General features: G+C 42.3%; 1 protein-coding gene across 1 annotated transcript in view; it reads left to right on the forward strand.

Moving 5' to 3' along the window:
- Nucleotides 1-18,896, forward strand: part of MANBA (mannosidase beta) — an 88,299-nt gene that overhangs the window by 25,771 nt on the left and 43,632 nt on the right. The window contains exons 5-7 of the mRNA XM_004594295.4: nt 1,091-1,214; nt 11,506-11,681; nt 12,706-12,816. Of these exons, the coding sequence (XP_004594352.2) occupies nt 1,091-1,214; nt 11,506-11,681; nt 12,706-12,816 (411 nt within the window). The remainder of the gene's footprint in view (nt 1-1,090; nt 1,215-11,505; nt 11,682-12,705; nt 12,817-18,896) is intronic.

Consider the following 18,896-nt stretch of genomic DNA (forward strand, 5'->3'; position numbering starts at 1 on the left):
CCCGTCTCCAGTGAAAGAGTTGCTTACTTGCAGTTGCAAGCAATTCCTAAAACATTTTAGATTTGACTATGTTGAATAGGTTGACACATTGGTTATTGTATTAGTATTATTTATTTGGGTTCTTCAACAAACTATGCTCAAATTTATGAATCTAAAACAACATTTTTTACTGTTTTGGTCGTGCAGGGACCCAAGTGGGGCTTAGCTCAGTGCCACTGGCTCAAGGTCTCTCATGAGGTTCCTGTGGGGCTGGCAGGCAGCACTGCAATCAACTCAAGCCTTGTGCATCTGAAATGTGTTTCTAAGCTCTCCTGCGGTTGCTGCTGGCCTCAGGTCAGCTTCCAAATTCACTCACCACAGTGCTGCCCCAGGACACAACAACCAGCTTCTTCCTTGTCCAAAACAAAGTACCCCAGAAAAAGGGCTCAGTCTTGTAGACTGAACTTCAGAAGTGATGTCATTTCTTTTGGCTAGAAATGATTCACTAGGCCAACGTCTGTCTGAGGAGAAGGTGTTACTCAGGGGCATGAGTCCTGGAAGAGGATCATGCTGGGCTGTGTCAGAGTGTCCGTGGTATCATGGTATGGAGGAGGTGGGGTACTACATGTGTCCATATACACAAGCCTGGCATTATGGGTGGAATTGTGCCCACTCCTTATGCCCTGATTTTGTTCTTGACACACTGTCCTCTTTGGAGACAAAGTCTTTAAGGAGGTGATCAAATGAAAACGAGGAGGTTAGGATGATTCTAACCCAGGGTGACTGCTGTCTTTGTAAGATAGATAAGAGATGCGAGAAGTGCTTAGACACAGAGAGAGGCCATGTAGGGTCACAGGGAGAAGGTGGCCATTTGAAGGCAAGAAGAGAGCCTCAGGAGAAACACAGCTGCCGACACCTCCATCCTGGACTTCTGGCCTCTGGATGTAGTCCATTACTGTTTAAGCCACCTGCTCTGGGTTATTGTGTTAATGCACCTTAGCAAAGGAATGCTTCCATATTCCTATGTAATATTTGGAAAGAAAAGGATTGTTCTTGAGTTTGTTTCTTGATTATCAGTGTATCTTCTTTCTCCCGCTGTTTGAACCTCCAGGAGCAGTGTTCTTTCAGCTGGGACTGGGGGCCTGCCTTTCCCACCCAGGGCATCTGGCGGGATGTTAGAGTGGAAGCCTATGATGTTTGTCATCTGCGCTGCATTACGTTTTCCCCAATGTATGGTAAGCAACACATGTGACTTCTTGTTTTCCTTTTGAAATTCCTCCTCCTCATAAAGGCTGGGTTTATAATTTGAATATGTAGATACTTATTTCAGAAACGTAGGGAATTGAATTTTTTTATGTTTGGCCCATTTGATTTATGAAAGTGAAAAATAAATACCAATTATGATTTGTTGTGAAAATTGACACAAAGGCAGGCATGTCGATATTGTTTAGCATATCATATAAAAAAGGTCTGTTGAGCTGTTCTGTTTACAGCCTCTGGCCTCCACGCTCTGGTTACTTCTTGCCACTTCTGTAGTCACTTTCCGTGTAGACCTGCTGGCTGTGGAGAGGAGCAACTGTGTTTCTGTCATTGTACCTGCTCACCACAGTTCTGAACACTTCCTAAAAAAGGTGTATTAATTTTTATTGGGAGGGAAGATTTGTAGAGAGAAACAGAGGACTCTTTTATCCACTCCCCAATGGCTGCAATGGCTGGAGCTGAGCTGATCTGCAGCTAGGAGCCAGGAGCTTCTTTCAGGTTTCCCATGTAATTGCAGAGGCCCAAGGACTTGGTCCACCCTCTGCTGCCCTCCCAGGCCATTAGCAGGGAACTGGATGGAAAGTGGAGCAGTGAGATCATGAACTATGGATGCCGGTGTCACAGGCAGAGGATTAGCCCAGTATGCCACTGTGCTGGTGCCTGCGCACAAGCCCTTAGCTAGGCATTTGGCACAGTGGTGAAGCTGTCACTTGTGCCTGGGTTTGTGTCCAACTTCCTTATAATGAGTACTCTGTGAAGCAGCAGATAACTCAAATGCTTGGGTCGCTTGCTACGTGCGTGGAAAACCCCAGTGGATTCCTGGGTTCCTATCTTTGGCCTGGCCCAACAATGGCTGTATTTGTAATGTTTGGGAATGAATCGGTGTGTCAAAGATGTCTATATGTCTGTCTGTCTCTACCTTTTAATTAAAAATAAGGATGTAAGTTACAAGGCAAGCACAAGTTATGTCAGGTGAATTGAACCAGCTTTTCAGCTGAAAGAATTATTCACTGTGAAAGAACATTGACAGAAACACCCAGAAATCTCATAGGTTTGAATCAGTTCAAATCTGGTTGAATCCTTGTGGAGTTCTTTGCCCAGCACTGTGCTTGAACATCAGACTACAAAATAGTGTGTATGCTTATCCTGTAATGTGCTGCACGCTGCTTGGAGTCGGGAGTGGATGCAAACAATTGCAAAAGCCAGTGTAATACTGAGTCTCAGTAATTCAGTGAGCAGTGAGGGTTCAGAGGTCAGCTGGGGCCATCATGGGTGAGGGGAGAGGCAGGTGGGCTCTTCAGTGACCATGTGCAGTGCTCAATCCAGGCATGGGGAAATCTACCAAGATAAAGCCCCGAGAAAGCCTGTGCGTCAGCCCCAGGGTGCTGGAGACCCTACACTGCTATTCAGCTGAGCCAAATCTGAATTTCCTTTCCTTCCTTATTTATTTGAAAGACAGTTACACACACATGGGGTGGGGTGAGAGATTGATTGATTCATCTTCCATCCCTCCAAAACACCACAATGACTATGCTGAAGGCAGGAGCCAGGAACCCCAGGTGGTGTGATTGGGTGGCAGGGTTCCAAGGTCTTGGACCCTGTCCCACTGCCTCTCCAGGCACTTTAACGGGGAAATGGAACTGGAAGTGGATCTCTGATGTGTCATGCCAGTGCTGTAGATGGTGACAACCCACTGTGCTCCAGTGGTGACCCACCAGTTTGTATTTTCTAAAGGCATAAGACAAAACAAATGAGGTGATTCCTTCTTAATTGCTGCCTGTATTTTTAAATGTGTCAGAGGCATTAAAAGGGCTGGTTTGGGTCCCACAGATGTATGTGGCTCAGTTTATAGCCTCTGAAACACCTTCTTTCAAGGTGTAACCCAAAGTGAGGATTTTTCTCACTAAAATCAACTGCTGTTTATTCTCTCATCCCTTTATCTCCATTCATACATCTTGTCAGATGTGTGTAATTAGATCTGGGTCGGGGGAGGGTTTCTTAGCAAAAAGTTATTTCCTTAATAGGTTTGAAGTTTAATCAATGTTTTAGGTGGCTTACAAAAATGTACTGTGAGTCCCAACGATTTTATTACCTGAGAAATGTTTGAATAATGCTGCTGAGGTTTAATTTAAATTTTTAAATGGGAATGTGAGTCATTAGGTGGAGTTTAGTTTATTAGTTACTAGTGACTGTGATTTTTATGTGAACCAAACCATTTAAATGATACATAAAATTCAGTTTAGATTCAGTGTAATCAATTTCTCATGACAACTATAGTTTTGAGCTTTATGACTGCAATATAGTTTGTCCTTAACATTGCACTTAACATTCCTGTTCAGAAGTTGTATGTTGCGCATGTTAAACAGTTCTTAATATTTCTGATTAATTCTCTGGCTGTCCGCTTGATGATGTGTTGTAATAAAGAATGCTGACAGGTGAACTTCTAAAAGCATTAGGAGAGGATTGGCCTTCAGGAATTGTTTTGAGAATCTTTCTTTTTCTACTTTCATCAGGAAGTTAGGAAGTCAGCAGTTACACTGAAACTAGTGCATAATTAGTAGTTGAGAAATAACAGACTAAGGTAATGTATAGTCTGGGTACTTTTACCATTCATTATATATTGCGAGATAGACAAAATTGCTGAAAATTTTTAAATAGTCTATTCAATCATTAAGATGATTGCCTAATTTTCTTTTTTTAAGGTTTATTTATTTTTATTGCAAAGTCAGATATATATATATATAGAGAGAGAGAGAGGAGGAGGAGAGATAAAAATAATTCCATACGATGATTCACTCCCCAAGTGACCGCAACAGCTGGTGATGTGCAAATCTGAAGCCAGGAGCCAGGAGCTCTTCCAGATCCTCCACGCGAGTACAGGGCCCCAAGGCTTCGGACTATCCTCAGCTGCTTTCCCAGGCCACAAGCAGGGAGCTGGATGGGAAGTGGGGCTGCCGGGATTAGAACCAGCCCCATATGGGATCCTGGCGTGTTCAAGGTGAGGGCTTCAACCACTACACTAGCATGCTGGGCCCAACTGCCTAATTAAAAAAAAGTTTGAGAGACAGAGAGGGAGAGATAGACAGAGCTGCCATCTGCTGGTTCACTGCCTAAATCTCCCAGTAGCCTTGGCTAGAGCAAGCAGGAAGCTGTGAACTCAGTCTATCTTCCATGTAGGTGGCAGAGACTCAAACTGAGACATTTGTCCCATTCACCTTCTTCCTTACCAAAACCTCCCCAACCTAATCAGATGCCCACATGGGCGTGCATTCCTTTGGACTATGTAAACAATATCAAGATGAAAAAGGAAAAAAAAAATGTGTAGTTACTATGATCTGTTGAAACATTAAAGAAAGATTATTACAAAGTCAGATATACAGAGAGGAGGAGAAATATAGGAAGATCTTCTGTCCGATGATTCACTCCCCAAGTGATTGCATCAGCTGGTGCTGTGCCAATCCGAAGCCAGGAGCCAGGAACTTCCTCCAGGTCTCCCATACAGGTGCAGGGTCCCAAGGCTCTGGGCCGTCCTCGACCACCTTCCCAGGCCACAAGCAGGGAGCTGGATGGAAAGTGGAGCTGCTGGGATTAGAACCAGTGTCCAGATGGGATCCCGGCGCGTTCAAAGCAAGGACTTTAGCTGCTAGGTCACTGCACCGGGCCCGAAAGATTTTATTTGAAAGGCAAAGTGTCAGAGAGGGGAGATAAAGAGGAGGAAGAGGAGTTCATCTCTTTAATGGCCACAATAGCTAGAGTTGAACTAGGCCAAAGCCAGAAGTCAGGAACTCCGTCTGGATCTCCCATGTAAGTGGCAGGGATAAATGACTTCAGCCATCGTATGTTGTTTTCCCAGGCACATTAGTAAGAAGGTGTATCTGAGGCAGAGTAGCCAGGACATGAACCAGTGCACCCATATGAGATGCAGTGTTACAAGTGGTGGTTTAACCTGCTGCTATCCAAAACCAGCACCTGTAATGCTACAGGCCCAATCTTTCGTTACTCTAAACAATAATGTAGAGGCATTTTCCCACATATCAATTTCCTTGCTGTTTCTTCCCTCTAAGCTGAAGTGGGCTATAGATCTTAGTCTTGAGCAAAAAGCTCTTTAGACACTTGACTGCCACAGGTGCTTCCACCCTCACCCTGATGCCTCGTCTTGCAGCATCCTCCCGATTCCAGATGATCGGCTTCTCAGTTGGGCTGCTGCCTGCCCAGTGGAGGCCTGCGTTGGACACTGCTTGCCTTTGCTTACAGCGTCATGGAGAGCATGCAGTGTTAACATACAGCCGAGATTATGAATTGCTCTCACTGCCATATTATGAGTATACGTTTTTTGCATGAATTCTTTTGAGTCACTTTTAAATTCATTTTAGAATTGCATTACCTCTAAAATAACAGCATCGACTCTGAAAATAGCTTTCTGGGTCATTGAGTTGCTTGAAGAGCCTTCCATCTGATTAGCTGCTTTATTGGTTGGCTGTATTGTCTTTTCTGGACCTTAGTCTTGTTTTGAGGGAAATGTTGCTTTGTGTCTATTTTGCCTTGGCTTCACGTTCGAGGATTTTGCCCTGTTAGGTAGACAGGGGAATCTCGTTGGGTGAAGGAGGGTGAATAACAGCTGTCATAACTGAGGTGTGAATCTACTTTTCTGGCCAATGCAACTGTTAGCTCTTGACAAAGCTATTTATATTTGCCTTATTATCCCAGGAATTCAGAAAATGATATGTTTAAATTGACACATTCTGTGGCCTGGTCAGTTCAGATCACTCCTGTGTCTTTGAATACACAGAGCTACTTTTCCTTGCAGCTTTTTGTTTCCTATTCAAGATGCAGGAATATGCCAGCAGGCCTAGGGAAAGCTCTTCAGTGTTGTCCTTACCCCTTCTCATGGGACCTTGTATTTTTTTTTTTTTATTTTTAATCTTGGAACCAGTGTTGTGTGGCCATATGGGCGCTAGTTGGAGCCTCAGTTTCTCCTCTTCTAATCCAGCTCCTTGTTAATTTCCCTGGCAAAGCAGAGGAAGTTGGTGCAAGTGCTTACATCCCTGAACCCATGTAGAAGACCCAGAAGAAGCTCCTGGCTTTGGTCTGGCTCAGCCCGGCCCCTGTGGTCACTTGGGGAGTGAACCAGCATATGGAAGATCTCTCTCTCTCTCTTTTTGTAACTGTTTCAAATAAATAAAATAAACATTTAAATTGTACTTATTTTCACTTGATGTGAACACTGGAGACAGATCTTCCTTCCATTGGTCCACTCCCCAAATGCCAGCAATGGTCAGGTGGAAACTAGGAGCCTGAAATTCAGTCTGGGTTTCTCTGTGGGTGGCAGGAACCCAATGCTGTGACATCACTGCTGTGCTGCTTTATGGGATGCGTGTATGTAAGAAGCTGGGACTGGAAAAGAGGATCTGGAGAATGAACCAAGACACTGTTACACTGGAGACCAGTGTGTCTAATTACCACCCCTGCATCCTGTATTGTTAACAGTGACCTGAGGCTGTGTTTGGTTCTTTAAGTTCATTCTCAGAGTTAGAAGCATTTTTGCCTGCCCTTCATCAGGTAGTTTGGATTACCAATGTGATACTTAGACAGATGGAGGAGCTTTGTCACCATATAATCACACACTAAGTGCAGGGACAGATACGTTCTCTGGTAGATTGAAGTGTTCTTCCTTTTACTTCAAAGATTGTTCTTATTCAGAGGCTAATATTTTATTGTTCCTTATCTCCAGATGCTTGGCTTCATATTGAATGAATTTGATACTCAGTTTGGGGACAGGCAAAAACACCTGTGCTCTTGTTTTTCCTCATCATTCATATTCAAGCTCCAGTGTGCTTGCAGTGTCATTGTCTTGAGTGATGCCTCAGTGAGACTCACATGGCAAGTAGAGAACACTAGTCCCAGCTGCTCCACTTATGATGCAGTTCCCTGCTCATGTGCCTGGGAAAGCAGTGGGAGATGCCCAAGGGCTTGGGCTCTTGGACTTTTGTGGGAGACCCAGTTGGAGTTCCAGGCTCCGGGCGCTGGCTTGACCTAGCCCCATCTGTTGGGGCCATTTGGGGAGTGAGCCACTAGATGGAAGATCTCTCTCTATAATTCTGCCTTTCAAATAAATAAAGCACTTAAAAAATGAAGAATTCAACAGATTAAAAGACTAAAAGACCATAGTCTATCAGGAAAATAGACATGGCCTATATTAAATAATCAAAGGAAATGATGAATTCCACTCCTGTAAATTTTCAGACATTAAATAATGAAAGCTGTCATAGTATAAAATTCCAACCAATTCACTTGACAGATATTGAAAACAAAGTCTGGCCACATAATATATTTGCAGCAAAACAGATGTACCAAGGCATTTTTGAAATTGTGTTACCTTCCACTTTGGGATCACTGAGGATGCTAGGTATCTTTGGGAAGTGGTAACTTGTTAAGGTCGAGAGATGTGATAGGAAACTGAATTCTAGAAATGGGTCTTCATTGATAAGAAGGGGCTCTCCTAACTAGAAATAGGATGATACATTTTTAAACTAGTGAATGAAAAGCAACAAAGTAATACAAGGAAAATGACTGATTATTGAACACCTGTGATTTATGAACTTAAACGCCCTGATTTCCATGTGCTGCTGAAAGGAAGGGCCTGATTCCATTTGGAAGATGAGGATATGGCCTTGATACATTGGTACAGTGAGTTTGGTGATAACGTGATGGGGTCATAAGTGTGTTCATGGTGGGTTTTCATTTGATAACTCCAGTTTTCTCATTTAGTCCAAGAGGGTTAGCAGGTTGTGCCTAGAGGAATGGCATGTGCTGGAGCCCCTTCCATGTTCAAAGCCAATGATCTTGGGAAATTGTCCTGCTGCTTCTCCTGCAAGAAGCTGACTCTACCAGCTGATTTCCCTCCTGTTGAGGAAGTGACAGAAAACAAGAGAGGCACTCAGAGGGCAAAATGACTTATCTACAGGTGGAAATGAAAGAAATGAATTTGAACTTGGTGTGAAGAGGGACTTATCAGTAACCAAGGCTAACAAAAATGAGAAGGCCATTTTGTGAGACACAAGCAGTTTTGTTCACTAGAGCTATCTAAAGAAAGCTTGGAATAACATTTCCAGGGGATTGTCCTAAGAGGGAAGAAATCATTACTGTTTCTCTGTAAATGGTCAGATAGTAAGTAGTTTAGGTTTTGGGGGGCATATGGAAACTGTTGCAGCTATTCAATCTTGCTGTTGTAATGCACAGATAATCAAAAACAAACAAAACCATGTAAACAAATGATGTTGCTATTATGTATGTCAGCTCTGGCTTCCCTAACAAAATCCAGCAGACGCAGTGGCTAAAAGAACAAGACATAATGCTCACAGCTCTGTAGGTGGCAAACCCAAGATCAGGTGGGGACTAACTGGGTTTCTGTGAAGGCCCCCTTCCTTGTCTACAGACTGGAACCTTCCTGCTGTGTCCTCAAATGGTGGTAGTGGTGGTAGTGGTGGTAGTGGGGCAGGGAGTGGGGGTGGAGAGCAGAGAGGGAGAGATGGAGGAAGAAGAGGAAAGAGCATACACACACAAAGGCACACACACACACACACACACACACACACACACACACACACACGTCTCTCTTGTACAAAGCCTTAGTCCTATCAGAGTTCCATCCACTCTTATGATTTCATTTAACCTTAATTATCTCAGACACCTGGCGGTTAAAGATTCAGTATATGGATTTCAGGATCTAGGGAACATGATTCAGTCCATAGCAATTATGTTTCAATAAAACTTACTTCTAGAAATGCCAGCCTGTTGTGTAGAGGGAACTGACTAGGTGAACTCTGAACTGAGATTTCCAAATCTGGAGGCAGTGGGTGCGTTTACTGCACCGTTGGCTTGATCAGGGCCTTGTGTTCCTCAGAGTCAATCATTTCATGAAAAACATGGCTCTTATGTGCACCAAATCCACCTGTAATTTTGGCCAATAAGAGATGCAAGCGATGAGCCGTGGTCTGATCTTCATTAAGACAGGACCGTTGTGGCCTGCAGTTGTAGGCAGTGTCAGCTAAAGTCTTTGGTGACATTCGGCAAGTGAACTCATCTCTTTCTGCAGTAAGGTCATGACCACCAGTTTCTTCCTCCTTTGTAGGAAAAGGGTACCTAAGATATTTCACAGTTCCTTCCCCTTTCTCCGAAAAGTAAAAGCTGCTGTTGAGGAGCTTGTCCAGGTCTTGCCATGAATCATACAAACTAAAGTGTGCTTGCTCAGTCACTGCATGTTTCCTTCTGTTTCTGTCGCAAAGATTGAAAATTCATTACTGACACTCATCTCCACCTCTGCAGGCTTTACGGGGATCTCATTACTGATTTTTCCTGTGTAACCTAAAACACGAAGCTCTGGCTTTCCATCCAATATCTGCCCAGAACCTGTCTCAGCACTCTGTCTTAAGACAAAGTCAAACCATATACAAATCCAATTCAGGAGATGTGGAGCACACAATGAAAATTTACTGTGATGTGTAGAAAGAGGTTAGAATACATACAGCTTAAAACCCTTTGAAGCCTCCTGCCCTGTCCGCTAACCTGCACGGGAAGCCTCACTCTGTGGTGGCCTCCTCGTATTTCCATTGCCCTGTAATTCCTCTTCAGCCTTTTCCTTTCCAATCGCCTCTTTTCTTTGCCTCCACTCTGCTACTTGATGCTCCAAGTGGCATTTTCACCTGCTTTTGTTGCTTTCTGCTTATGTGTTCTGCACTACTATCACACCGTTGGAGCGCTTATGATTTTCATAAAATGCAAATCTGGTTGTGTTTGGTCTTTGATGAAAAGTCTTCAATGACTCCTTGGTGATCTAGGATGAGATTGTCAAACTCCTCATCTATCAAAAAACAAAGTGGTATGATATTGAGCCTGTTTATTTTTTTAAGATTTATTTTTATTGGAAACTCAGATATACAAAGAGAAGGAGATACAGACCAAAAGATCTTCTGTGTGGTGATTCACTTCCCAAGTGGCCGCAATGGCCAGAGCTGTGCTGACCTGGAGCCAGGAGCCAGGAGCTTCTTCTGGGTCTCCTATATGGGTGCAGGGTCCCAAGACTTTGGTTAGTCCTCCACTGCTTTCCCAGGCCACAGGCAGGGAGCTGGATGGGAAGTGGAGTAGTTGGGATTAGAACTAGTGCTCATATGGTATCCCAGCCTGTGCATGCAAGGTGAGGACTTTAGCTATTAGGCTACCGTGCTGGGCCCAAGCCCTCTTATTTCTTAACGTGCCAGTCCCCCTCAACAGTCCCTTGTTAAGCCATTGTCTTTCCCGCTTATGAACCTTCACACATTTTTGTTTTTAGAAAATATTTATTTGAAAGGCAGAATGACAGATTCATTCATAAATAAGCACACACACAGACACTTGTACACTGACACACACAGGGAAGGAGGGAGGGAGGCAGAGAGGGATAGAAGGAGAAATCCACCCTTTCGAGGGGCTGGGCCAGGCAAAAGCCAGAAGCCAGAAACTCTTATCTAGGTTTCCTACTTGAATGGTTTAGACCCAAGAATTGAAACCATTGTCTGTTGCTTCCCAGGTGTGTTAGCAGGGAACCTGATTGGAAGCAGAGCAGCCAAGACTGGAACCATTCCCCAGTCTAGGATGCTGATGTCTGTCCTCTCCCCACCCCTTGCTGCTGTTACATAGCTTTAAAAGGTTCAGTATTTTCACTTTGTTTTACAAAAACAACCAACTGTGGGCGTGGTGCTATGGCTCAGTGGCTAAATCCTCATCTTGCAAGTGCCAGGATCCCATATGGGTGCTAGTTCATGTCCTGGCTGCTCCACTTCCATCCAGCTTTCTGCTTGTAGCCTGGGAAAGCAGCAGAGGATGGCCCAAAGCCTTAGGACCCTGCTCCTGTGCTGGGAAACCCCAGAGAAGCTTCTGAATTCGGATCAGCTCAACTTTGGCCATCACGGCCATTAGGGGAGTGAAGCAGCAGACGGAAAATCTTTCTTTCTCTGTAAATCTGCCTTTCCAATAAAAATAAAATGAATCTTAAAAAAAAAAAAGAACAAGCATATCATTCTTGGAAAATTTTTGTATTATGCTTTTCATAGGTCATTTTCTGTTTGTTCCTCATTTATAAATACTTGTATGTCTTAGTTTTAGAGTAGAGATCTGCATAATATATATGTGTATATGTGTATATATATATGTATAATGAAGGATTGTGGGAATGCAGGAATAATTCCTACATATATAAATTTTGATTTTTCTTTTCTCTTTATGCTTTAGACAGCAGTGCCCAGCAGTGGAATCTTGAGATACAGTCTTCTTTTGATGTTGTGAGCTCAAAGCCAGTCAGTGGCCAAGTGATTGTAACCATCCCTAAATTGCAAGCCCAGCAGATTCACAATATTAGCCTTCAACCTGGGGAAAGGATGGTTGAGTTGCTTGTGAAGATTAGCAAGGTATGATGGGACTTCTCGATAAGCGCAGGATGAAGAGAGTGAGAGGGGTATAGATAGAGAATCTTCCATCTACTTGATCACTTCCCAAGAGGCTACAGCAGCCAGGGCTGGGCCATACCAAAGCTAGGATCCCAGAACTGCATTAGGTCTCCCACCTAACATGGTCCCCGGCACTTGAACCATTAACAGGAAGCTGGATCAGAAGTAGGTGTAAGGTTTGAATCTGACGCTCTTGATGTGGGCTCTAAGTGTCCTAAGTGGCTGCTGAACCACTGTACCGCAATGCCTGTCTCTGTTATAGTAGCTTCTATTTGTAACACGTCATGTATTTTGCATGAGAAGAGCTGAGGAACGATTTTTCCAAATTTTAAAATTAAGAAAATAAAGAATATGTTATTAATCAACTGTTTTTCCAAAAAAATCAGATATATTTAATTTTTTTCTATTGTATTTTAAGTATTTTGAATCCAAAATACGTTATAGGCAATGCATTTAAATAGTACTGATGATTTTTGGTATTTGTGTATAATTTTGAATGTTGGTATTTATTTAAAGTTCTAATTCTAGGCTCATCTTCCATAAGTAGAGGTAGGATGGATTTTCCCTTTTCCCATTTTTGTTTCTTTCATTGATAATTGTGAACTGGAAGAATGGAACAAAATAACACTTGGTAACTGTACAATAAAGTAAGAACTCAAATTGCTTTCTGGTTCTTAGAAAAGATGCCATTTCAAAGTCCAATGCTAAGTGTTACGAATATACGATATGTGCAAGATTGAGTGTTAGAGGCAAAAGGTGATTATTTTAGGCGTATTAATTCATGCTAAATTCCTAGTATTGCTAGTTTAACAGTATCATTATGGTTTGGTATGATATGACATAATGTAGGCAGGGAGATTTATATTGTTTTAGAACCTATAATTTTTGTTCTTGACTGTGAAAGAAATTGATATGCATGCCCCAAATCATATTTTGTTGAAGACATGCCCAGTCACTTAGGTTGACTGATCCTGTTTCTTGAAAGCATGTTACTGTAGGAACTTGGTGGCCCCACGGACACGGAAACCAGACCAGGTACAACATGACAGTTCGTTTTGAACTAGACGGAGGCTTAACTATAGAAAAGTCACTTAAGGTAAGTAAATACTTCACCAAAATATTTTGTGAACAATTAAACATCTTATTAAAGTAGCAATATAAATCTTTGAAAGAAAAGAAGAAATCAACAAAGCTCTTTTAACTGTGTCAAAAATAACATTTGGAAGCTTTTGTGTGAGTGTATGTACTTATATTTCTATATAGATCAAACTTTACATGTTATTTGGTCAATAGTCTCTTCCTTAGCTTTTCAGTTAGGCTTTATGTCAAGGTAATACATGTGTACAGTTTCAAAGTACAGATTTTACTAAAAGATTCACATGAAAAATATGCCTTGCCCAAACCTTCTTACTCCACTAACAGTTAACTTGTTTATTTCTTCTGCCTTTTAGCTCCACTTCTCCAAGTAGTATGCATCTACTAAGGTTTTCTACTTTTTCAGGCCTTTCCAGTTTGTGATACAGTGCTAAGAGTTAGCGAGAACTGCACTCTTATATTATTACCTGTCAGCTTCTTGGTGATTCAAGTACCATTTCCTTAATATGTCAAATGGAGATAGTAATAGTGAGGGAATTTGAATCTGACTGAAATTGGCCATGCAGGAAAATAAGCAGGAACTGTGTTAATGCTGTTCCTGGCTTTCCCGTCTCTCCCAGTGCTAGCTGAAGTTCTCACTGGGCTCCTGCCTCTACTGTGGCAGATTCCATGCTAAGTGTGGCATGCTCTTCCGGGGCACAGCTCTTACACTCCTGGTCTTCAGTCATGCTGTGTATTCTCTGGGATGCTGTGAATATATGGGCGTTTGTTTTCGTGTGTGAACCTAGAGGGGGTTTTAAAAAGTTAATGGAAAATGTGCTTATCTAGGTTCATTCCATTTTCCTCAGCTTTATAATTTTTAACACACCCTCCTTCCTTTCTGCAATTAGTATATACAGTGAGGATATCATAGAGGCTTTCACTAATTTTTAAAAAATATTTTATTTTTATTTGAAAGGTAGAGTTACTTAGAGAGTGAGAAACAAAGAGAGAAGACTTCCACCAGCTAGTTCGTTTCCCAAATGGCTGCAGTGGCCAGAGTTGGGCCAATTGGAAGCCAGGAGCCTGGTGGTTCTTCTGGGACCCTGACACGGGTGCAGGGAACAGAGTACTTAGGCCATTCTCCACTGCTTTCCCAGAATATGAGCAGGGAGCTGGATTGGAAGTGGAACAGCTGAGACTAGAACTGGCACCCACATTGGATGCTGGTGCTGCAGGTGGAGGATTAGCCTACTAGACCATGGCATCAGCCCCCAGGCTTTCACTCTTTCTCTAAGCCTTTTGGTAACATGTGCTCTGTCACATGTTGAATGGTTGTGTGCCCTCTCCAGGAAAATGTCAAACATAATGCGTGATTGCATCTTATTATAGAGAAGAATGAAGAAAAACTTCTATTTCTAGCAAATAGTTTTTTTTTTCATTCATGCTAATGTGGATGCACTTCTGCTCATGATACATAAAGATCCACCCTGTGGCCTCAGTGTAAAGGAAGATGTGCTGCTCTGTGCTTTCCATTAGTGCAGTGTGTGAAGGCTGCCCTTCGGGGATGGCTGCTGCGGATCTCGTTCAGTCACAGGGAAATAGTTAACTGCAATGGAGGGGAGATCATTTGGCTTAGTGGTATGGATGCTGTTTGGGACTCTCACCTTTTGTGTCAGTGTCTGGATTCAAGTCCCACCTTTGCTCCCAATATCAGCTTCTTGCTAAGGCAGACTTTGGGAGGCAGTGGTGATGGCTCAAGTACCGATGGTCATTGACATTTCATGCGGTGACTCAGAGTTCCTGGCTGCTGGCCTCAGCCTGGTCCAGACCCAGAAAACCAGTGGGTGGGAGATCTTCAGCTCTGTTTCTCAAGTAAATTAAAAAATAAGTAAAAGCAAAAAATAATTATAATGAAGGGACAATATAAAGGAGAAATCCAGTAGATGCTGTCTGAAGTGATGGAGAGTTTCATCACTAGTGAGACAGAGTGGCACTGTGTGTCTCCTGTTCCTCATAAGCAGCCCCAGAGGCACACAGCATCGTGTCTGTATGTGGAAACTGAAGCAGACAACCTGGCTCTAATTAGGAGGAGCATCTGACCCTTCCTGTTGAGTAGAGTTGTGGGTTTTGATTAGTTATGGGAGAGGCTTAGCGGTAGTCATGGTGTTTATGCTCCAAAGGGTAACTGAGGGTGATTTGAGAATTCTCTTTCAGGCAACTTTGACTCAGGGTTTATGCCCGTTGGGCTGGCATGCTAGAGGCTGGATCAGATGAGCTCTTTGTGGCTTCTTAATCACTCCGTGATGGCCCAGAAGGAAACCCAAATCACGGATGATTAGGAACTCTGCAGACTTCAGGAATCAATGTGGGCTTTTGAAATTCAGTAAACAATGCCAGGAAATGCTAAATTTGGTAAAAGAGAGGTGAGTCCTAGTTCTCCTTTGTTTATATCCAAGATGGCTCTTTGAGGGAATTCTGTCTCTTGTTTCAAAAAGAAAGGTTTAAGAAAGATTAATTTGAAAGGCAGAGTTCACATGCACACCCACCCACCCACACCCACACACACTCTCACTCACACTCAAAGTGTGACACAGAGAAAGAGGTCTTCTGTTCACTAATTCACAGCCCATCCCCCCATGTGGCTGCAGTGGCTGGGGTTGGGTCAGGCTGAAGCCAGGAAACAGGGACTTCTGGGTCTCCTAAATGGATGAAGGGGTGCAAGCACCTAGGATGTACTCTGCTGCTTTCCAATACACGTTGATAAAGAATTGGAGTGAAAGTGGAGCAGGCAGGACTTGAACCAGTACCCATAAGCAATGCCAGCCTTGCTAGTGGCAGCTTAACTCGCTGTACCACAGCACTGCCCCAGGTGAGGTGTTTGACCGCTTCCTTGCCTTCTACTCTATCTGTGTTCTAGCAGGGGCCACTTAGCATTGTTTCTTTCCAGTCTTTCTTTGGTGGAAATGTGCCAGACTGGAATTCCTTTTTATTTTTGTTCTTAATTGTGAAATAGAACACATACCAGAAAAACATACAGAATGTGAGAAGCTTAATGATCAGAAAACAAACACTCCTGTAGCAGTCATCCCATCAGAAGATAAAACACCTGTAGCACTCTGGAGCCCCTCCACCTGTGGGTCTTCCCAGAGATCCCCAACCCCCACAGTCTCTGCTGACAGCTAACACTAATTTGAATTTTTTATACATGGAAGCACATAGTATTTGTGTCTGTCTGACTTGGTTCAGTAATATGATTATACATTTGGCTATGTTCTTGTGTGTAGCCAGTTTGCCAGTTGGCACTACTCCATGATATTTCACTGTACTATACATCCTGTTGTTGAAATTCAATCGTTTCTATTTTGGGTAATTCCTAGTAATGCTGCTATGAACAACAATGATACAGTACTTGGATCAATATGCCTCCACAGCATTTCTGCCAGGAGAGGAGTTGCTGGGTTACTGCACATGCACAGGTTTGCTGTTTGGTGACTGTTGAGCTGCTCTGCAGTGTGCTTGCCTGCAGTTTGTCTTTGCTCCACACGCTCTCACACCAGCTCTTGCTGTTACGTCAGACCACACTGGAAGCACTGCTTTCTTGACACAAGATCTTTCTTTTCTCACTTCTGTTCTTATTTTCTGATGGTTTCGTTGTCACCTTGGGCTTGCTGTATGCAAAAAGTTCCTATTTTTAAAATGTCATTTAAATCACCTTGATTCCCTTTTGTGTCTTCCTTTTCTTGTTTGTCTTCCACTAAGACTACACACACGTGTTTTTTAAATTTACTGACTGTGTCCCAAGATAGCAGTACATTTGATTTAGACAGCAGGTTTAGGGAGGAGTTAGATTTGGGATGCAGCCCATGGGGCTGAGATGCGTGGGATGGTGAACAGCACGCAGTCGCTGTGGAGGGGGTGGTGATTGTACAGACTGCTCGTATGACTACATCTTTATGTTAGATGCTCTGACTTTGAAGCACATTGTTTCACTTGAAGGGAGATAATTGCACAAAGCAATTTATACTTTAATAAATAAAGTGAAAGCTAAGGGTTGGGATATCAAAACTTTTGCCAGTTACACCAAGAACTTAAAATGTGACTGGAGAACCAACCTCATCAGTTTGGGAAAATAGATTTTTTTTTTAATGAAAGAAAAATTTTGTGTAAATATTGTAAGGAGAAATGCGACTTTGGGTAAATGGAATAAAAAAAAAATCTATCGACTGCCTTGCCATTTTCTGCCCTGTTAGTTGTGTGATTTATGTTACTAATTGATTATTTTGAGCTAAGAAAAGACCATGTGGTTAATCCTTCTGAAAAAAGTAGAAAATGAAGTAGTTGACATTTTTCTGTAGCAGAGCTTATTTTGCAAGAGCATCTCAGATGTTTCCTGTGTAAGGTAAACTATTTTGCTAAAAACGACAGAAGACAGTTAATATATTTGAGCCTTGAGATTTTCTAATTGTTCTAGGAAGATAGGTAAAATAATGCAATGACGTGTGTTGTACTCATCATTAGAACTCATATTTCATAGTTCCTAAGGTAAAAGAGCTAAAATATTGCCTACAGGTTTTGCAATTAGAAACAAAGTGGATTTTCTTGTTTTTCTGTATTTTTTACAGTTTTACTTTTTTTTTTTTACATTTCCATTTTCATCTTCGTAGTTTCCAAGTTTCCAATGTCCATTTTCATCTCTGTAGTTTCCACAGGGCAGAAAGAGAACACAATGCCAGTGGAATTTTTTCATTTTCTTTCTGATGGCTACTCTTGGTACAGAACCAAAGGATATGGAATTCAGAATAGCCAAGGTGTGTTTCAGTACTGAGGGTTCACAAACACTGTGGGGTTTGTTTTCTGTGTCTAGGGCTGTCACACACATCACTACAAAGTAGCACGAGACTACTGTGATTGCTTTTCTCAAAGTTCTAGTGCAGACAACCCAGTTCAAGATGTAGGCTCACTCTTCTGTTTTGGTACAGCTTGCTGCTAATGTATCCTGGGAGGCAGTAAATGATGGCTTAGATACTTGGGTTTCTGCCATCCAGGTCCATCTGGAATTTCGGGCTTCTGTGTTGAGCCTGGTCCAGTTTTGGTTATTATGTGTTTTTGGAGAGTGAACTGTTGGATAGAAAATCTCTCTGCCTCTGTGTGTTTTAAAAAAGTAAAAACTGTCTTATAAACGTTGGCTGTGATCCATTATAAGCTGTTGCATGTGTGGCTATCCACTGTGCAATTCATGCAAAAATCCAAGACATGAATCTCAGTTTTTGTCTTTGACGCCTGAAAATCTTCCTTGGAACCTTGTGGAATTTATTCTTTTGGAAACATCTCTGTGTATGATGGTCTTTGGAACTTTGGAAATACTTTATTCATTCTTTTTAATCTCACTTCATTGTTGGAAAAAGCTTCAGAAAGTCTTGAAATTTCATCCTGGACAAGATGGAATGTTCATTATGAAACTGGAGCACAGTGGAGAAAAATTTTGAAAAGTTAACCTCAGCATCGAGTACAGGTATAGTGTCATCCAAAGAGTGTGGATGCATGAATCAGCTCAGATTTTACTAATGTTGTGTACACTTTTTCTGTTTGGGATTTTCTTTTTTTGGTGTAGTTTTACTTGAAATTAACCATATTCAAACAAAAATATCTGCAGAAGTTGAGTTTTACCTTGAACTATGTATGGTCAAATTCCAACCTTTTAAGTTCTTCTTAAAAGGGGAAGTGTGGGGCTTGGCGGCATGGCCTAGTGGCTAAGGTCCTCGCCTTGATCCCATATGGCTGCTGGTTCTAATCCTGGCAGCTCCACTTCCTCTCTGTCTCTCCTCCTCTCAGTGTATCTGACTTTGTAATAAAAATAAAAAATATGTTTATTTGCCATTTGGGTTTGTTCCTTTGTGAAGTGTCTGCCCATTTCCCGTGCCCATTTCTTGAGTGGGTTGCTTGTTTTGACATTTTGGTTGTTTTGTAGCTCTTTGTATATTCTGGATATTAGCCCTCTATCACCTATGTCATGTGCGAAGATCTTCTCCCATTCTGTGGGTTGCCTTTTTACTTTGTTGATTGTTTCTGTAGCTGTACAGAAGCTTCTTAGTTTGATGA

The sequence above is a fragment of the Ochotona princeps genome, chromosome 7 (assembly GCF_030435755.1).
Source record: "Ochotona princeps isolate mOchPri1 chromosome 7, mOchPri1.hap1, whole genome shotgun sequence".
Classification (NCBI taxonomy): domain Eukaryota; kingdom Metazoa; phylum Chordata; class Mammalia; order Lagomorpha; family Ochotonidae; genus Ochotona; species Ochotona princeps.